This window comes from Magnolia sinica, chromosome 17 (assembly GCF_029962835.1).
Source record: "Magnolia sinica isolate HGM2019 chromosome 17, MsV1, whole genome shotgun sequence".
NCBI lineage: Eukaryota > Viridiplantae > Streptophyta > Magnoliopsida > Magnoliales > Magnoliaceae > Magnolia > Magnolia sinica.
The window spans coordinates 4,145,771-4,167,524 of NC_080589.1; the positions used below are offsets into that span (position 1 = coordinate 4,145,771).

At 39.9% G+C, this 21,754-nt stretch overlaps 2 protein-coding genes across 3 annotated transcripts; one reads left to right on the forward strand and one right to left on the reverse strand.

Moving 5' to 3' along the window:
* Positions 1–9,525: 9,525 nt before the first annotated feature.
* Positions 9,526–15,988, forward strand: LOC131230961 (L10-interacting MYB domain-containing protein-like). 2 transcript variants are annotated; one of them, XM_058226983.1, is made up of 4 exons: positions 9,526–9,656; positions 14,628–14,969; positions 15,163–15,235; positions 15,318–15,988. In XM_058226983.1, the coding sequence occupies exons 2-4, from the start codon at positions 14,637–14,639 to the stop codon at positions 15,824–15,826; spliced, it is 915 nt and encodes a 304-aa protein (XP_058082966.1). In that variant the 5' UTR covers positions 9,526–9,656; positions 14,628–14,636; the 3' UTR covers positions 15,827–15,988. The 2 variants fall into 2 exon arrangements, with proteins under 2 accessions (XP_058082966.1, XP_058082969.1); XM_058226986.1 differs by lacking the exon at positions 9,526–9,656 and adding an exon at positions 13,485–14,429.
* Positions 15,989–18,299: 2,311 nt separating this feature from the next.
* Positions 18,300–20,770, reverse strand: LOC131231504 (pentatricopeptide repeat-containing protein At1g08070, chloroplastic-like). Its single transcript, XM_058227725.1, has one exon. It carries the CDS (start codon positions 20,652–20,654, stop codon positions 18,618–18,620), a length of 2,037 nt encoding a protein of 678 aa, XP_058083708.1. The 5' UTR covers positions 20,655–20,770; the 3' UTR covers positions 18,300–18,617.
* Positions 20,771–21,754: the final 984 nt, after the last annotated feature.

Here is a 21,754-nt window from a genome sequence, read left to right on the forward strand (position 1 = left end):
GCTCGGTTTCACTTTCCTAGAGACTCGCGGCATACACATGTGCATGTTACAAGCTGCTCAACAGGTGGGACCCACCGTTTATATGAGCTGGGCCCACACGTAAAGTTGGTGCTATCAGGTGAATGGTTAGAATTAATTGACCCTCATATGTGATCCACCATATAAGGGGTCCGGTCTGATTTTTGGTCAGGGCATCTACAAAGTGAGGGCCACTTGATGAGCGGCTTGGATGTGTACACGTGTGCCGTGTTGGTGCGTCTGAGTTGAATTTCACGGGTGCGAGAACGTTTGGAGGAGAAATTCTTTGATACTCTGGCAGATTGCCATGAATGATACGCAGGCACTTAAGAAATCAAGTAATGCAAATTATACTATCTAAATTATGGGTCCCAGTTTAGAACCATGAAAAGTTATGCTTATTTGAATATCGTTTTTAGCTTATTTGATTATCTGACTGTTGGATTGGTGCAAATTCATTGGACGGTTAAGAATAAAATAAAATCCAATCCACAAATCATAGGTTAGTATTTATTTATTTATTTTTATCTTTTTTTTACCATTTCTGACGACATTGGGTCACGATTTAACTGGTTTAATTTGAGTCAATGAATATCACTTTTCAATTTCTGAGTACCTGTGTATCAAACGTCGCCGGAGTATCCAATGATAACTAGCCTAAAATGAGACTAGTAGTAGGTGGGGCATTTTAGTGGGCCAGCTGATAACTCCACCTATTTCTTGGACCATCTGATCAGTTACATACAAACGGACGGTTAAAACAACAGCTCACCGTGGGTTGGTCCCATCTCAAGAAATCCCTGCAATCAAACCTTTGGCCTCTGGATATGAGCTGTTAGCTCAAGTGTAGGATGAGTGAAAGACACCTCGTTTTTCAACAATGAGGCCTTGGTATCGATCCCTAAGTACGGGTGGCTAACATTGAAGTGTCAACTGACAGTGGGGGGTGTACTGACAAGCTAACCAAAAAAAAAACCACGGTGAGGCCTACATAATGGATGGTTTGGTCATGATCCGTGGGACCTTGGGGCCATTGTGACGTATGTTTCTTACATCACACGGTCCATTTTGACGGCTCATTCTAGGCATGATCCAAAAAAAATGAAGTAGATCCAAATCTTAGGTGGACTACACCACAAGAAACAGTTGTGATTGAATTCCCACCTTTAAAAGCTTTATGGGCCCACTGTAGTGTTTATTTTCCATCTAACCCGTTGATAAGGTCACAAAGTCCTGGATGAAGTGACTACACAAATATCAGCTTGGTCCAAAACTTTTCTAGCCCACGAAAAGTTTTTAATTGTCCATTACTAAGGTTTCCTATATTATGGTCCACCTGAAATTTGGACTTTCACCTAAAATTTAGAGCTGCCTCATTTTTTGGATCATGCCCTAAATGAGTCTTCAAAACGGATGAACGGCGTGGATATAAGGAATATACATCAAGGTGGGCCCCACGGTCAGGGATCCCACCCACCTCGGTGGATCCGGGGATCCATCGAAGCCGGCCCGCGAGGTTATAGGTTCGAGTGCCTTGTGGATGTGCGTGTAAAGCTGGCCCCCCGTACCATACGGACCCGGATTGGTACTACACCGCCGTCTCTCGCTACTAATGTACAAGAGTTATGAGGGGCTATCATGATGCATGGGTTTTATCCACACCGTCCATCCATTTTTTCATGTCATTTTAGAACGTGAGAAAAAAACTTGTGGGTATCTAAGCTTAAGTGGACCACACAGTGGATTTTAAACACCTACCATTGAAACTCTTGGGGAGCCACAGGAGTTTTGGATCAAGATGATATTTGTTTTTTTACTTTCGTAAAGATCCATGTGACCTTATGAACGGCTCAGATGGAAATTAACTATAACGCTGGGCTCTAGGAAGGTTTCAACGGTCATCCAGATGCTTCATGCAGTGTGGTCCAGTTAAATTTTGATCTACCCTCGATTTTTTGAATAAACCCTAAAATTATATTTTTAAAAATAATGAACGGTGTAGATAAAACAAATACACCACAGTAGCCATCAGGGCCCCCGTCCGTTCCTGGTAAAGACCGGCGGCAGTACCCAATCAGCGACCGTACCGTACAATTTCCATGCCGGCTTTTGAGGATGTGATTGCATTTTCTGTACGCGGAATCGTCCTACCCCTGTCAGTACGGAATCGGTACTGGAAAGGGCTCTGTGGGGCCCACCGTTATTTATGTGTTTTATCCCTGCCGTTCATCCATTTTAACAGATGTATTTTAAGGGATGGGTCCAAAAGTTAAACGGATAGAAGGCTCAAGTGGGACACACCACAAAGCATAGGTTATAATACCATCGTTGCGTCCTTCATAAGTCCACCATTATGTTTATTTGCCATTCAACCTATACACGAAGGTTACTTAAATACAAAGGTGTACACAGTCGAACCGAGTCGGCTCGGTTCGGTCAGCCCCGCCGGTCCTGTGGGGCCCACCGTGATGTTATTGTTTTATCCATGCCGTTCGTTGCTTTTCTTGGATCATTTTAAGGTATGCTTCTAAAAATAAAGTAGGTCCATAGCCCCAGTGGACGTTGCTTTTTTTGGATCATTTTAAGGCATGCTTCTAAAAATGAAGTAGGTCCATAGCTCCAGTGGACAACACTAAATAAAGCTGCAGTGGTAATGATACCTACCGTTGAAACCTTTCTAAGGGACACGCGAAGTTTTTTTTACCATCCAACTTATTAATAAGGTCATGTAGACGTGGATGAATTGAAAAAACAAATATCATCTTGATCTGGAACTTCTCGAGCTCCCAAGAAGTTTTTAATGGTGGACGTTCAATCCCCACTTTGCAGTCCACTTAAGTCATGTACTTGTCTCATTTTTTTGACTCATATCTTAGAATGATCTGATAAAAACTACGAACAGCTTAGATAAAATACTTACATCACCGTGAGGCTTACAAAGCCCTGCCCAAACAAATTACCGTCCAAGCGGGGGTAGGACCAATCCGTGTCCATCAGCCGCTTAAATCAATTCAAGTTAAGATCAAGCCTGTGCATTATTTTCACACAAACACGTGGAGTTTACTTTCAAATTTTTTTTTTTTTATCGTACATAAAACAACAATAACTATTTACAAGCATTTCATTAAACACTTTATAGGCAATATTATATATAAAAAAAAAATTATATATTTTTTTCTTATGCATACCTTTCTTGCTACTGGTTGACACTTTATTGAGTCATTTCATTAAACGCTTGGTGAGTAACATCAATATCAAAGTAACCGAGTCACCAAACTGGACCGCTCCGAGTTTGATTTGAGTTGGGGTTTGATCCGAGTTAAGTGAAGGTCAGGCAAGATCAAACTCAGGTCAAAATTTTTTCAAGCTCAAAAAAATCAGCTTGAGTCGACTTGAATTTCGTTTCGAATCAAGCCAAATTGAACGTTTTTTTAGTTTAACCGTGCTAGCTCAGTTAGTGTATAAATATGCTTAGATATAAATGAAATGAAAATGCAAATATTGATCACGAACTTCTGTGACTCCAAAGAAATTTGTAACAATCTCCACCTTTTCTCATGTCGTGATCCACTTAAGCTCTAAATCTGCTATGTTTTTAGGCTTACTCTTAAAATCAGCGCATGTATAATATGGTGGGCTCCACAGCTCCTGCCAGGGCCGAGTACGTTGGACGCAATCCCGACCGTATTCTCAGACCTGATAGGAGGACAACATCCCAATACACATCAGGCATGCCACAGATGAAATCGGATTGCACGCTCTTTTCGTAGTGAGTAAACTCAGTTGGGCCCCATGAATGTATTTGGTTTATTCACATTGTCCATCTGTTTTTTCAGATAATTAAAGGGGTGAGCCCAAATTAAATTTAAGCATATCCAAAGCTCAAGTGGATTATTCCACGGGATACCATGGGAATAATGATTTTCACCTTGAAACCTTTCTGGGCCCACATTGATGTTTACTTTCTATCCAAACTACTCATAAGATCTCACATACATGGATGAAGGGACAACACAAATATAAGCCTGATGCAAAAGTTTTGTGGCCCATAAGAATTTTTCAACTGTAGACACTCAATTCACACTGTTTCCTGTTGTGTGGTCTGTTTAACATTTGGATAAGTTACATTTTTTTGACTCAAGCATTAAAATTATCTTATAAAATGGATGGACCGAGAGGATAAATTACATAAATGATGGTTAACCACTCATGGGAGAGAAAAACATGCAATGTTTTGGACACAATTGTCAATACTCAAAAGTATATTGTTCCTTTCAATATTAAATCGGATTGCGTACGAGTTAGAGTTAGTCAGTATGCTTTTATCATACTGAGTAAACTATGTTGGGCCCACCATCAATATATGTGGTTTATCTACACCGTTTATTCGTTTTTCCAGCTCATTTTAAAGGGTTGAGCTCAAAATTGAAGCATATCCAAATCTCAAGTGTACCACATCACAGGAAACAGTAGGAATTATGATTTCCACGTTGAAACCTTGCTAGGGGCCGTAGTGATGTTTATTTGTCATCCAACACAAATCATATAAACCAGAATCAAGGGAAAACACAAATATCAGCTTGATCCATACAATTCATACTGTTTCCTGTGGTGTGGTCCACTTGAGCTTTGGATATGCTTTATTTTTGGGTTCAAGTATTATAATTATCTAGTAATATGTATGGGCGGAGTGGATGGAATACATAAATCATGATGGACCCCACAGAGTTTACATGTTCATGTTGGACCCCACTTGATGAAGGGCTCACATTTCAACCACATGCAACGATTGGTACGCTGCAAATCTCCTTAGCATTTCTCAAAATGGAATTGATTAAAACCCAAACAAATCAAAATTCGCTATTGAGAATTCAATAGGATTGTGATGCGACCAAACCATATTGTCTCGATTTCTCTCGGACAGTTGCTTAGTAAGCATCTACATCTATCGATGCAGTTTTCTCCTGCCGTTGGATTGAGCTACTGCTGGATTGGGATATATCCGATCATCCAAAATTGGAGACCCCAATCTTTAATTTGAGCATCCAAGCCATACAATCTCTTGTGAAAAGAAAACAGACCAAACTGAGCTTTGAAATTATGGAAAAATGCAGCACATGTATGAGGTGTAGACCGTTCATCAGACAGACCACAATGAGAATGCATGCGGGTGAAAATTTCTCAGACTACTTATCAGTTTGGGCATACAAGTACATCGAATGTGATCCGTTGGCCTTCTTTCATGAACATGCCTTGCCCACCTAACAAGTGCTTAAGAATGAGAATTACTGTTGGTTGAATTCTGTGAACTGCTTCTTAAAGTCACTTGGTATGCATTGATACATTGTCCTCTAATGGTTCCATCTTTTAACGTGATTGGTGATTTGACATAGTACAAGAGCGAAAGGTCTTATCGGTAATATCTTCTCATTTATTACAAGTGTCAGCGTCAGTGAAATCATTGAATCTCTTCGTACATTGCTATACCTTGGTGTAGCAAATATCCCTTCCTAATATATTCTCTTATGAATTTGCCTAGTATGTTCTTTAAAGCATGTGGTTGTTTATTAATGTCTTAAAGCTAGTTTGGTTTGACATAATTATATGTATTTTCATGAAATTTATCTCAAATCAACATTAAATACATACATCAAATAACACCACACGCGTTTGAAAGTTAAGAGGAGTTGCCCTGGTTCAGATTTCATGAGAATTTGTAGCCAAAGTTTGGTGGGCTCCACCCTTATATATGTGTTACATCCACTCCATTCATTCATTAATACATATTATTTTAGGGCATGGACCTAAAACGAGGTAGATTCAAAGATCAAGTGTGTACCACACCACATAAAAAGACTGGATATTGAACACTAACTATTTAAATATTCTTCCCATAGTGTGCTCCACTTAAGCTTTGGATCTGTGTCGTTTTTGGAGGCATACCCTGGAATGATCTGGCCAAATCAATGGAAGGTGTGGATAAAATATATACATCATGGTGGGACCCACAACATGCATCTCATTTTTCATACCTAAAAGTTACGGTTGTCAATGTCATACAACATACCTTCCATCACAAATTCTTGTAGTATGTTAAAAAGCATAAAATACACTTCAATTCCCCTAAAATACATCAAACCAAACATGCCCTTAAAGTCTTTCCCTTACCATTTTAGAGCTTTCAATTTGTATCAACTCAATCTTCCTAGCAAGCATAGTTCTTAGTCTATATATGTTGTACATGATCAAACCATATAAGCCTACCTTCCTTTATTTTGTTATCTATTGGTACTATTTTTAATTTTCCTATAATGTATTTATAGAGTTGTACAAGAGTTTAGCTCAGCTTAGCTCGACCAATAGCCCACCCTATCTCAAACTTAACTTGATTTGGTCAGTAGCTCGGGTATGCTCGAGCAAAGTTTGAGCTTGTGCGACAGTTTCTCAAACATACATATTGCAATTTCAATCTCCCATACTTTGAATGGAAATCAGTGAAAAAGCTTTACATGCTTTTCATCAAACATTTGATGATCAACATCGAAATCAAGATGTGAGGGTAGTCCTAGAATGTAAATTTTTTTTTTTTGTGAGGATTAATTATTTCTTCATTCTTTCGTTGAATACCCATTTCGAAAATACCTTGATATAAGGGCAATACAAGAAATAATATTTTGTTGAGGGATTTCATTAAACACTCAGTGAGCATCATCAAGATTAAAATGACTAAGCCACCGAGCCAATTCGATCTGAGTCAATTCGAGTTTGGGTTCAAGCCGAGTTAAGTTGAGCTTAGGCAAGCTCAAACTCAGCTCGATTATTTATTTATTTATTTATTTATTATTTTTTTGAGCTTTAAAAACCAGCTGAACTCAATCCAAATCCAATTTCAATCCAGGGCGAGTCGAGCTTTTCCGAGTCGAGTCAATCCAAGCAAGCTGACCGAGCTTGCTCAACTTAGTTACATCTCTATGTATTTATTTTTCATTTTTTCTTTTCTTATTTTTCTACTCATTCGTCTCAACATCATTGTTTCAGCAACACTTATCCTATAGATATACTGTTCCTTAACTACCCAACATTTTATCCTATAAAACATGACCAGTCTTATATATATCTTATAAAAATTCAGCTAGAAAGAATGGATTTTAAAAATAGAAAAATTGGTTTTACTTTACCTTCTTATTTTGGTTTTTGTCATTTTGTGTGTGTTGGGTTTAGTCCCATATTAGAAACGAACTAAAAAACTAAATTCTATATTAGAATCTGTCACTTATTATTTATATTGGGAACTAAGAATATGCCATGGGTGTAACTTTACACACGCGAAGACTGCGATTTTGGTGTGGTGTGGTGCAGTGCGTCTTTGACTTAGTCACTTTTATTTTTCTTTGTAAGATTGGCGTCACTTGCATGTCCGCATGATTAGAGTCTTCATGTATCGATGAATTATTAATGAGTTGGCATACACTTGCTTGTTATTAATGTATCATCCACATATGCCCTGAGCTTGACCAATCTCCTTTATAAAGATATCTCATTTCTCCTTGCAACATATAGAAAATCTATCTCATTGTCTTCTCTCTAATTTTCTCTATTTCTTTTGTTTGCAATCTTTATTTGAATAAGTCAGTACAAGTAAGCTTGGATTCATGTGGCTGAAATCACATATGCACCTATTTAAAACTGCATATCAAAGAAGAGGGCTATTGCATATTGGGAGCAAGAGTTGTTGATACCAAGTGCATAAGGATCTTTCTTGTGTTGTCTTTAAGACAACAATTGTAATGTGCCTCACTTTTATAGATAATACTCTAATTATTTCTTATATGTAACTTTTTTTCCTGCTTTATTTTTTTAATTAAAACCAACAATTTTCCTTTCAAATTGCATAGAATGTGATAATCATGTAAACGTGATTAGGCATGTCTCAATTTCTTCCACCTTACTTGAATTTTATGAGAAACATCCTGATGGGGCCCAGTTTAGAGGAGAGAAAGTGTATCATATTGAAAAACGGATGTTTTACTACGCTGCTCGACTAGTCAAGTGGATTGCTTGACTAGTCGAGGGTTCGCTTGACTCAAAGTCTAGTGAGCAATTGTTTAGAAATTCCGAGGTTCTCGACCGGTTAAGTGGGCCGCTCGGCCAGTCGATGACCTTGGCTGACTAGTCGAGGTTCCGCAGATTCATGTCCGGATTTTGTGCGGACTACGTAAATTTAAAGCGGTTTTACAAGATGAGTGAAAAAGAGTTGCTTAAACTATAAATAGGGGTCCCTAGGGCCTTTCTAGGGTATGCAAGAGAGTTTCCTAAAGCTCTGCAAGGGTTTGCTAAATGGTTTAGGGCTCTTAAAGTTGAGAGAGAGAGAAAGAGAGAAGCAGAGAGAGAGGAAGCTTGTGAAAGGGAGGTTATGCTCATAGAGGTGATCTACTATGCACTCAACATCCCAGCGCTTCTATGTCTTCGTGATCGGTGAGATCTCTCCGTTTTTCCTTATTCTCTTATTGTTTATCCACTCCCGTGTGAGTGAAGAAAGTTTAACCCAAGCGGTGTGTGCTTGTGATTGGTTGTAACGTTCTGCTTCATAGCGGATTGTTGATCAGGATAAGGTCCAATAGTTTTTACCTCTTTGAGGGTTTTCCACGTAAAAATCTCTCGTGTCGTTTGGTTTATGCTTTGATTTATTTCATTGCTTTATTATTCCATAATTCTAATATTTTTAGGAGGCTAGATCCTAAGGTTTTGTACGACAGCCCCCAACACATCCTTCTCAACATCTCCATACTCATCAACTATCAACCTAAGATATCGAAAGTGGTTATTTTGAAAAACTTCGTAGTTAGCAATCTTTATTAATTCCTTGTTCTCATTCATTTTCTTTCTAAAATTGTATTCCTTAATTTTGTTTTAGTCCAATTAATTTTATTTCTTTTAAATTTTAGAGAACACCTTTGTTAATCTAGCTTTGCCTTTACAACTTTCCTTGTCTTATCAATCAAAACTATACCATATGCAAAGCCATCTTGAAACAAATCGATAGTCAGAGAAAATTTAGCTGGTTTTTAAAAAGCCATTGTTCCTAACATTGTGGCCCATTTAATTAACTGGACAATCCAGACTTTTGTACGAGAGATTTTAATAGGTGCAAACCACGTGATGGATGGCTATGATATTGGTACAAATGCATATATGGCAGCATAGAAAGGTTGCATGAAACCATCATGTTCTCAGGTTGGCTCTAACACAAGAAAGAAAATCACGTGATACCCGCTCTATCAGAATAATCCAAAACTTCAGTGGGCCCATAGAAGGTTTAAGTGGTGTCAGCCCCAATCTCCAATTTTCCCTTAGGTGTGGCCCACTTGAGTTTCGTATTGGCATTTATTCTAAGGATTATGTCCCATCAAGATCTGGGGCAAGTGATGGACGGTGTGGATGTAACACACACATCACGGTGGGCCCCACAGAGCTTTTTTTGGCTGTTGCAGGGGTGTTGTAGTAAATTTGATTCCGAAAGCTTTCGGCTTCGCCAAACGCCGAGCGAAACGAAAACTAATCTGTTTGAGAGCAATTTCCGCCCAACATCCAAACGCGCCCATCTCTCTCTCTCTCTCTCTCCATTGCTACGATAAAAGGTAATTTTCTCAACTTCTCCTCAAATGGGTCTTCTTAGATTGCTAAGATGTTTCGATTATGAGATTCAAAACTCTCCCTCCCTCTCTCTCTCTCTCTCTCTCTCTCTCTCTTCATGGATTTCTTGAATACCCATTTCTCTTTTCTTTGATGATGATGATCTGAGGTGTTTGATCATGTGTTAATGCAGCGAGGGTTTTTTTTTTTTGGGTAGATTTTTGTGGGGGTTTTTGGGTGTTCATGGAATGAGGGAATGGTTAGGGAATTGATAGGTTTTTCTTGATGAGATTGATTTGATGCTGATTAGAGGAGATTTGATCCTCTCGGGTGGTGTTTTGATTTTGGAGTTCTGGATCGAGGAACTCCCCCTTTGTTTCTTTTGGGATTTGATGGTACGGATCAATTGGTTTTCCCCCTAAGTAACCAGTTTAGCAGTTCGTTGGAGTACCCAAAACTGGACGATCCTGACCGTCTGTTTGTAGGATATAGTGGAACATCTGATCATCCGGCCACCGGGTTTTTTTTTTTTTTTTACACCATGGGTAAGCATCATTGATTAGCTGAAAACTGGGTTTTGTAGTTCATCATCATACACGCCCTTCTATTGGTTATGAATTGGTTGAGATTTGTTTGTAGGAGCTGCAGTTTCTATTAGAAAATATGTTATTGATATAAGTAGAAGCACCATAACAGGTGAAGGAAAGCCCACTAGAGATGAGAACACTACACATTATCATTATGAGATCTCTAGATTTGATGGATTGGGGCTTTTAGAAGGGAAGAGAATTTTTTTAGCTAGAGGGGAGAGAAGTGTCTCAAATCAAAGCACTACACTTATATTTATACATCTCAATCTTAGAGATATCCTAATTAGAAACTAACTCTAAGTATCTCTTAAGTTATAGTGGTAATGGGGTGTCCCGAATCACTATGCTCTCTTCCAATAAGAAAGCTCTATATACACATTCCAATCAAGTGGCATACCTCTAAGAATATAATCCGCCCTAGGGAATGACATTGCACCAAATCCATAATTGAATCATAAACCATTTGTCTAAATTTTCAATCGCTTGTCTTGGACCATTGATTTACTCACACTCAATTAGGCATGCTTAATTCCATATGTGTTGTTGTGCCCACAAATTTCGATGTCCTAATCATGACGTGCACTTATTTACTTTTGAGATCGAACAAATTTTCTCTTTAGAAAACTTGATTGATAAAAAATATGTTGAAAATATTAATATAATAATATAATTATTTTTTCAAAAATAGCTTGCAATAACATCCGATTGCTCATTTGATTCGGCACCTTAGATAATTCTCAGGACCATCATCACCGCCATGTGTTCATCTACAAACTTCCTCTCACCCATTTTCATGACCTGATTTTGATTTGGTCACTTTCCTAGTGTGCTTTTGACCCAGCCAAATTTGTGTTCGTGGCCTTGGGAATGCACACCAAAGTAATGCTACCTCGTCGTTACCTTGCTACATAGTGGAGTAATTAGGACACAAAAGTCACATACAAGACTGGCATACTTGCATAATGACTGGACTGAAATCCATCCATTGCTTGTAGATAATTGGCCTCACAGCACGTGGGGCACAATTCACACATCATGAATGATCAAGCATTTGTTATCTATGCAATCATCATGTTGGATCCACTTGATCCACCAATGATCCATCCCCGAATCAAAATATAAGCCTACCTGATCTGACTGACTAGGAGCTGATCGTGCCGATCTGTGTGAGATCCCATCTTGGGGATTTGCCAAATCCATGGATTTCTCAAATCCACACCTCCATAAATCCATGCATTTGGGGCAAATCTAAACCTTTTAAACAAATCTGAACCTTTTAAACAAATCTGAATCTTATTTATATATATATATATATATATATATATATATATATATTGAAAGATGAAGATTTCATAAAGAAAAAAGAAAGGGAAAAAAAAGCGAAAGCCTGCTGAGAAAGCAGACCACAATTACACTCCTAAAAAAGGAAATCATGACCGAAAAAATCCTTAACATTGGAAGCCCACTCGATCATAAGACGCTTAGCCCTAGACGCAACTTCCCCACCCATGTTGGAAGAATTCCTGAAGCATCAGCTATTCCGTTCTCCCCAAACTGACCACCAAACTGCCAAAATGGACATCCTCCAGATAATCGTCACTGCCTTTCCTAGATGCATCCCGTGCCACGCCTGCACAAACTGTTTCACTTCACCCGGAAAACACCAGGAAACATTGAACCGAAGCATGATATCAGCCCAGATGGATTGAGCGAAAGGGCAATGCAACAGCAAATGATCAACCGTCTCTTCTGCCCGCATTCAGCATAAGCAAATGTTGGGGAAGACCGTCCTCTTTTTCCTCAAATTATCCACTGTAAGAATTCTCTTTTTGCCAACCAGCCAACCAAACGCAAGAACTTTCGGGGAAGCAGCGTACTTCCAAAGAAAAGAAAGATTATGCAAAGAATCGGATTGTTGCAAATGCATCTGATTGTAGAGAGATCGAACAGAAAAGGATGGCGACTTGTCAGGTTTCCAGAAAATGCTATCTTCTGACGAGAGAGAAGGGGCTGCTGTATAAATACATTCCAAGAGGCCTGCAAAAACTGGAATCTCCCAATCATGGAGACTTCTTCTACATGTCACATTCCAAACAATTTTCCGACCGATTTCAGCAAAATGGTCAGCAACATATGAGTCTTTGGACGTGGTAATACGATAGGGGATAGGGAATCTGAATTTTAGTGGCTGATCACCGATCCAAACATCGTCCCAAAAACGAATTTTTGCACCATTGCCGAGCACAAAACCAACACCAGGGAGGACTTCCTTTTTCATTTTCATAATAGCTCTCAAGATATGAGAAACCTTGTGGGGCGACTCTTCCTTCACCCACTAGCCACCCGGAGATTTGCCATATTTACCCTTGATGATGGAATTCCAGAGTTTGCCGTCTTCAGCCCCTTGCCTCCATATCCACTCCCCGAGAAGAGCTGTATTCATGACTTTGAGCTCTTTTGCCCCCGCTCCCCCATCAGACAAGTGGAGACAAACCTCCGACCATTTTAGCAGATGAAACTTCTTCCCAACTATATATATATATATATATATATATATATATATATATATATATATATATATATATATATATATATATATAGGGAAAAGGTTCTATACAGTCGAGCTCATGAGAACTCCCCATGAGGTTGAGCTGTGTGGGCCCCACCATGATGTATGTCAAACATCTACCCCATCAGTCAGATGCACCATTCCATAGTGGGCCTAGGGCATATATATCAAGTCAATCCGTGACTTTTGTGGGCCACACCACATACAAAAGGTGAGAGGGGTTACCCTCCATTAAAAATTCATAATCATTTTTTGGGCCCACCGAGATGTGGTTCACAAATTCATCCCATCCATTATGTGTGTCCCACTTGGATGAGGGGTCAGACCAAGTTTCAGACGCATCCAAATTTCACTTGGGCCCCACCAATTGCTTTTATATGTTTTAGGAATGTCTTCACATGATTTTAGATGGTATGGGCCGTATGGCCCACCTGAGTTCCGTATAAGGTTGATTTTTGGGATATCCCATAATTTAAAGGGGACCCATCAAATGCACGGTGTTGATGTTTGACATACGTCATGCTGAGGCCCAAACAGCTCGACCTCATGGGGAGTTCCCATGAGCTCGACTTTATAGAACCTTTTCCCATATATATATATATAAAATAAAGACTTGTCAAATCCTCAAAACGATAGAATTTTTAAAAGAAAAAGTTAATTCATTTGCATTAATGCTCTACCATGCAATAAATGCTCTCCAAATCCATTGATTTGTAGTTGGATTCCCTAACAGTGGACTTTGAAATTTGCCAAATTGAAATCCAATGCAAATTCATTTCAAATCTATGAATTTGACAAGTTGATGGATTTACCAAATTCCTATTCTCATTTCCTTGTTCCCAAATAGGGCCTTATGAAATCCTTAGGAAATGGAAAATGATGGAATCCGATTGTTTTAATTATTTTATTTTTATTTTTATATAAGAAAAGCTAGGAAAAGGAAATTGTTTCTCAAATGGTGGAAATTGTCTTATTAGGAGAATTCATATTTTTATTCAGAGGTATCCACCTTCCCGAACAGGCCCCTATCCGAACCGAAATCAAGTTGCAACTACTTCTGGTTTGGATCTCAGCCTTTGTGCAGCGTTATCTTGCCTTTGCCCACCTCTCCAAAATTTGCATGAGGAGGCTACTGATTGAAAGAACAGGAAATAAATGAAAATTCCACACAATTATTAGACAGCCACTCATTTCGAGCTTGGGGTGGGAGCATTGGCTTCCATGGCTGAACTTTTGACTCTCCTTCTGCCCATTAACAGTACTATACAAAATTCGGCCAGAGCACTGTATACCTCTGGCCTTGTGCTTCGTTTCTGTATATAGACTCAGAGCACTGATACCTTTGAATAATGAAACTGGTGAACCTCAATATATGAAAATTTATGAACATTAGTGATTGGAGTGAAGTTGTAGCAAGGTAGCCGTACCGGAAGGTGCAGCTGGATTGCCCCATTTCCAAGGAGAGCTAATGCTTGTTGGGTATTTTGATCGGACACTGCTTCACACCCCAAAAAATGCAAGCTACATCTGTGTTAAGCTTGGATATGGAAGTCCTCTTGCATTTTTCAACAGTGAAGTAAGACCAAGCTAATGAGCTTATTATCCTAGGTTGGAAAAAGGTGGTAGGATCTCCTTTTAATGTCAGTCAAAGACCTTATTGAGAGAATGCATATATGTGAACATGAATACATGTTATGATGGCATTAGCTATGCAACATAATAAGTAATATACTCGGGCATCTATAGTCATATACAGGTCTTTTTTTCTTCTTTTTTTTTCTTTCTTTTTTTTTTTTTTTTTTCATTTTCTTCTTTAGAAATACAAGATGTCTACTCTGCCTTGTGATTCCCAAGAACGTGCGAAAGCCGGGTGGACACCTGCAGGTGATGCTTTCCTCATCGAGCTATTGATTGAACAAGAACGGCAAGGGAACCGAGGTGAGAATGGATTCGAGAAGGCAGCATGGAAGGCAATAAGTGACATTTTCAATCAGAAGCATGGTCTGCAATTTAGCCAGCAGCAGTTGAAAAGCCATTTTAATATTCTCAAGAAACAGTATCTCACTGTGACGGCGCTACTCGACCAAAATGGATTCAGTTGGGATGATACCTTGCATACTGTGACTGCCACGGAAAACGTGTGGGATCAATATATCATGGTAAGTTCACATTGTTTCTCATTTCACCAAAGGTGCATTTGGTTGCATCAAATATCATGAAACTTCATGAAAATTTGCACCAAATTAGACTAGTCAATCATGAAATTTTATGATATTTGATGCAACCAAATGCATTCAACGCATCAAAAGCCCATTGCTACACCATGTGTGAAGCTGACGTTGCTTGTCACAGGCACACCCCGATGCAAAAAAGTTCAGAGGGAATAGCCTACCTGTGTATCGCGAGCTATGCAAAATATTTGGAAGTATTCCTTTTTTCATTTTTCTAAAATTTGGTTTGTACACATTTGATCATTGTACACCAAAACTTATGTGTGCCGTCTACAGGTTCATTTGCTGAAGGTAGAAAACAACTTTCGACTGTTCATCTCAATCTCTCAGATGGTGCAACCATAGAGGGTGCCGCCACCCCAGTGACGGCCCGCGCCACAACGATTTTGCCTATCGTTCATCGGGGCAATCTTGAATCTGGTTCAAGCTCGGGGAAAGAGAATCCTTCAGGTGATAGTGAACGCGACCAGCATCAGTCCGCCATGCTGGGAACTACACGGAGAAGGAAAAGGATGCGGGTGAATGTTGGTGATCGGATATTGGATTGTATGGAAAGCCTGATCTTGCAATCTGAGCAGCTAAATGCTCCGGGAGGAGCATCAACTTTGAAGGAAGACTCCTACTACAAGTGCCTAGTGGAACTTCAGGAGCTGGAAGGATTGGAACATAACGAGATTTTGCAGGCAGTAGAGGTTCTTAAGGATGACCTGAATAGGGTTGCATTTAGGGCATTGAAAGGGGATATACGCTTGAAGTGGTTGAAAGTGCAATGTCGCGTGCAGTAGCTAGACGAAAATTTTCTTAAAGGGTACGTATAATGAGATTTCATGATATTTGGGTGCAGCCAAACACACCCAAAAAGACTGTTTCTTGTTATAGATAAACAAAATTTAGGACTTTTAAGACTATATAATCTTCATGGTTATACAATGCTTTTTTGTGTAGAATTCGTCGTCCCTTATTACTATCTTATTTTGGTGTGAGTTTGTATGTCGAGCCCAACTGGGTTCACCTATGATTGATGAAGACCGTTCGATGGTTGGAATTAAACAGAAATAACCTGATTGGATAATCACAGCCAAACAGTTTAGGATATGCAAAATGGATGTAAAACTGGTGTTGCAATTGATTGTGTATCTTTATTTGAATGGCTTTGATCAACCGATAAGGGTGACAATGGTCCACCATGATCATAGGGAGACCACTTGGGTTCCGCATATAAATTTGCACAGTAAGCAAGTTCATGAAGAATCCACACCGGATAATGGCTCGTGATCTTTATATGGCATATTGTGGTTTGTCTCATGTTAGAATCTTCTTTATATGAAGAAGAAATTGGCCTCATTGGTGATGGATTTTGGACCAATTAAGATTTCATGTGGGACCCAGTAAAGGTACAGTCAGGATGGCTGAGTACATTTAATTACATTTTTTTCTAGGTAATTTATGCATGACCAACGAAGGATAACTAACCACTTGTTCTAAAAGCTTGAACTGATAGCGCATCACACGAATCACCCACCTCACACTGGTGGGCCCACCTCACATGAACCACCTGCCTCACATATGCCACCCACCTCAAGTGTGCCCTCACATCCCACAAGCTACCCACTTGAGCTTCATGTGAAAATGCCCCAACATTGATGACACCATGGTTAAAATATCTTAAAATAACATCTTATTGCTTGTTTGGTTGCCACTTAAAAGAGAGTTCTTCTCATTTTAGTCAACCCTATCGTGGTTCTTTGCCCCTGATAAAATGATTATTGCAATTCAATTCAATGGTGCACCCAAACATGCCCTCAACTATTACATTCGATCCGCGACTAGGTGGGGTCCAAGCTCACCATTTTACTTCACCAAGAAGAACATCTCTTTGAAGTAGTCCGAACACTCGAAAGCTGGACTCGACTCGATATCTAGCTGGCGTGGGTCAAGTCGAAGATTTGGCCGAGTTAACTAGCCTTCACTTGACTCAACCAGATATTTTAATGAGACAAATGCTCCAGTGCTCTAAGAGTACTATAAGTTATAGTGCTCCTAGTTGCATTCGTTCACTTGTGACACTCCATTGGATCAATCTGAACTGTTCAGTAGGTTTAGAACACATTTCATGGGCTACAATGCCAGTATCACACTGATTGGACAATCCAATCCATTCTTGATGTGGCCTTATTTTCTATAGCCATCCTTTTTTCCAAGCAATGGATGGGATGGCTATGAGTGTCTGAAAAATATGATTGTTTGAGATCATAATCAATCCATAATGGTCCTAACAAATAGATGGATCAAATTGTTACTTAGATCTATTTCTATGTAAATGATCTTAACCATCCATACTTAAGCCCATTGATCAAATGGTTAATACTTTGTCATATTAGTATGATGTTTTCAAGGTAGCCAGTAAAATGTGCTTTAGACCTAATGAACAGTATAGATCAATGGATTGGAATCTCCAAGTGTCCTAATGCAACTAAGAGCACTATAACTTGTAAGGCTCTGAAGCATCTCTTTAATAATTAAATTTAAATTTATATAGCTTGCCGACGAAAATTAAAATTTTTGAAATGGGAAAGTAACTAAAATACTAAAATAGAATGTGAAAATTGTGGTGCTTTTGCCTAGTCGTATGGGGTCGACCGAGTTGTTGGGACAACTCAGACGAGTTTTGTTGAGTCGCAAAGACTCAGCTTGAAATCTCGCCAAGTCGAATTGCCTGAGTTTTAAAACTATGGCTGATACCTTATGTGTTGCTCACTCGTACGAGTCAACTCGGACTCAGTCGGGACCGGTATGAATTCATACCCGGATTCACCTGCGACTCAGGTGAACCAGGCCAATTTACCCCCAATTCGGGTGAGTCCCGAGTCAACTCAGACCATTGCCAAGTAAAAAAGAAAAGAAAAGAACACGCTAGAGTGGATTTTACATAAACATCACCTGCGTATCTTTAATCAAACGTGTTAATCATCTGTAACTCACCAGATGAAGAGAACATAAAAAAAAAAAGGCTGATACAAAACTCAAGCAGGCCACCCCGTCTGAACTTAGCAGTTTTGGGAGCAAATTTACATTAATCCCAGTGATGTGGCCTATATGAGTTTTTAATCGGCCTATCTTATGTTTATACTGTCCAAATAACGGTTCTCAACTGATGGACAGTGGATTTTACATATATAATACAGTGTTTTACATGCTGCTTAAACCAGGTGTTACAGATGATTCTAGTCCATGGCTAACCATTGTGGGTAGATCGAATTCCTTTTCAAACTGGGTCCCAGTTCTATAGTATCAAGACTGCCATAAATTACAATAGTTTTGACCTCTTCAGGCTCACTGTACAATCAATGAAATTGATACAATTTTCATACTAAAAGGTCTCTCATTGTTAGTGTAGTTCTATTGCAATGTATCTCCTAGATGGTATTGATCAAGGAGGATGTGGTTGGGACAAGGTAAATGCATTTGTAGATTTTTGTGGGGAAATGGTCATTGGGGTGGGTCCCGCCAAACCCCGTCTTAATGACCCAAAGAAATGATAACAGATGGGGAACTGCCTCCCTTTGAGATTCAATATTACCAGTAATCCTTACATGAACAAGAACCCTCTTTGAAGTAGTGAAATATGTTCCGGTCCCTCACGATAATCTCTCGCTTGAAAACTTCAGAGATGAATTTTGCTGCAGTGTGGCAATCCTGGCAAACACGAAGGTTCTTCACTATTCTTATTGGTGAGCAGGCTTCCATGGTGATGAGCCCAAATGCAATAGCCAATTTCTCACTGTGATATGAAACCGCGCGTTCTTTCTCTTCCTCCTCTATATCGAACAACACTGGAGAAGTATTCGGTACATATCCTACAAGTTTCAATCTCGATGTGATCTTGTCTAACATTAGATAGATTTCTTCAGTCCTTGGGTGTGATTTATCTCCTACATAGAATTCGTGAACAATGCCATCTACCTCAATTGAGCTACGGCCTGGGCTCTTCAATAGGCCCTTGGATTTCATCTGTATCCTCACCTTCCGAGCGTCATCCCACCTCCCTGCAGTTGCGTAGATGTTAGATAAAAGAACATATGCACACCCATCATTGGGTTTGAGCTCAACGAGGCGATCCACCACACACTCCCCTATCTTAGCATTTCCATGGATCCAACAAGCACCGAGCAGAGTTCCCCAAAGCACGGCATTGGGCTTCACATGCATGGATTCTACAAAGGACAACGCATCTTCCAAGAGCCCAGCACGCCCGAGCGTGTCAACCATACAACCATAGTGTTCGATTTGAGGCTCAATTCCATACACCATCTGCATCGAATCAAAATATTCCCTAGCAGGTTGTACCAATCCTCCATGGCTACAAGCACAAAGAACACCAACAAACGTGACTTGGTTGGGCCTCACACCAGCTCTTTCCATTTGACCAAAGAGCTCCAAGGCTTTCTCGCCATGGCCATTCACAGCCAGCCCTCCGATCATGGCTGTCCATGAGAAAACATCCTTTGACGCCAATGCATTGAAGATCCTAAGTGCATTGTCTATGCACCCACACTTGGCATACATGTCTATAAGAGCAGTCCCAATTATAGAATCCAACTTCATCTTGCTTCTGTCTATGTACATATGAACACGTTTTCCTCGCTCCAAGGCCCCCAAATGGGCACAAGCAGATAGTACACTCACGATGGTAGCCCAATTGGGCTTTGTGCCAACGTTCTTCATCTCTTCAAATAGAACTAATGCCTCACTTGGCCGGTCTCCTTGTGCATAAGCAGTTATCATGGCACTCCAAGAGATGACATTTCTTACAGGCATCTCATCAAAAAGTTTCCGAGACACGTCCAAAAGGCCACACTTAGCATACCCAGCAATCAACGTATTCCAAGACTCGACATTCCGACTCGGCATCCTATCGAAAAGCTCCCTAGCAGCATCAATCTCACCACACTTGGTGTACCCATTAATCATCGCATTCCAAGAAACAATCCCTCTTTCAGGCATTTCGTCAAACAATTGACGAGCACTACAAAGGAACCCACAATTCACATACCCAGACAGCATCGAATTCCAAGACACTAGGTCCCTATCAGGACTCAAATCAAACAATTGATGGGCAAGATCAATCTTCCCGCAGGTTGCATACATATGAATCAACCCATTGACCGAAAACACGTCACTATCAGCTCCGCACTTCAAAATGAAGCCATGGACCTGCTCACCCTCTTCCAAGGCGGAGAGATGGGCGCAGGCCTTGACAACGAAAGGGTAAGTATAGGAATTTGGAGCCGCACCAGAGGCTAACATCTGACAGAAGAGATGGATAGACGGTCTCGGGAAGGGGGAATTGGCATAGCCACGGATGATGGTGTTCCAGGTGAAGGTGTTTGGGTGGGGGATTATGTCGAACAACTTGCGCGCGTAGTGGAGATTGCCATAGTCGGAGACGGCGCAGAATTCGAGGATTTTGCTGGTGGCGAACGGATCTTGGAAGAGGTGGTTTCGGATCATCTGGGCATGGATTTGAAGAAGATGATGCATGGAAGAGCATACTTGGAGGAGCGAGAGGCATGTCGGGTGGTTTGATGAGAGTAGGGAAGAGATGGCGGACATGGAAGGAATGCAGGTTTCTTTACGAAGCTTTTAATAGCCGTTTATCATTTTGAATTTGAAATTAGACCGTGGAGGGAGGAGGTGGGTTTTGATCGAAGCGAATTGCGTCTTCAGTAAACTCTTGTGGGGTCCACCGTAATTTATTTATTTTATCCACTCCGTCCATCCATTTAAAAAGATAATTTTAGTGGTTGAGCCCAAAAAGATGATATTTGTGTCTATTTCATCTTATGAAGATGTTGGATGACAAATAAACATAACTGTGGGACATAGGAAGGTTTCAGCCGTGGAAATCATTATTCATACTGTTTCCTATGTTGTGGTCTACATAAGATTTAGATATACTTCAGTTTTTAGATCAACCTCTGAAATGAGCTTGAAAAACGGATGAACGAAGTGGATCACTTATATTCGGGCCCAACAGAGCTTACTCAGTAGATAAAGCGTACTGAGTTGCAGTTACTCAGTACTCAATCCGATTTCCCCAACCAAACCGCGTCGGAACCGCATTGCTACGCTAAGCGTACTGAGTAAACTATGTGGATCCATCGTAATTTATACCTTCTATCCACTCCGTCCATATATTTTAACAGATAATTTTATGGTTTGAGACCAAAAATCTAGCGTGTCCAAATTTCAATTGAACCACACCACAGGACATAGTGTGAATTTAATTTCTACCGTTGAAAAATTATTGCGGGCCACAGAATTTTTGGATCAAGATGATATTTTTCGATTCATCCTTGTCTTTTTGATCTTATTAATATATTGGATAATAGATATACATCATCGTGGGCACTAGAAAGGTTTCAACGGTCAAAATCATTATTTACACTGTTTCCTGTGTTATGGTCCAATTGAGCTTTAGATATGCTTTAATTTTGATCTCAACGTATAAAATGATCTGTAAAATCGGATGGACGGAGTGGATAACCTACATATATTCAGGGTAGCCCCCACATAGTTTACTCAGTGCAATAAAAGTGTACTGAGTAACTCAGTAGTGTACGCAATCTAATTTCAACCACCTCCCGGAATTGCGTCCGGATTAACTCCGTACGCCTTATTATCGTACTGTGTAAACTCTGTTGGGCCCAATT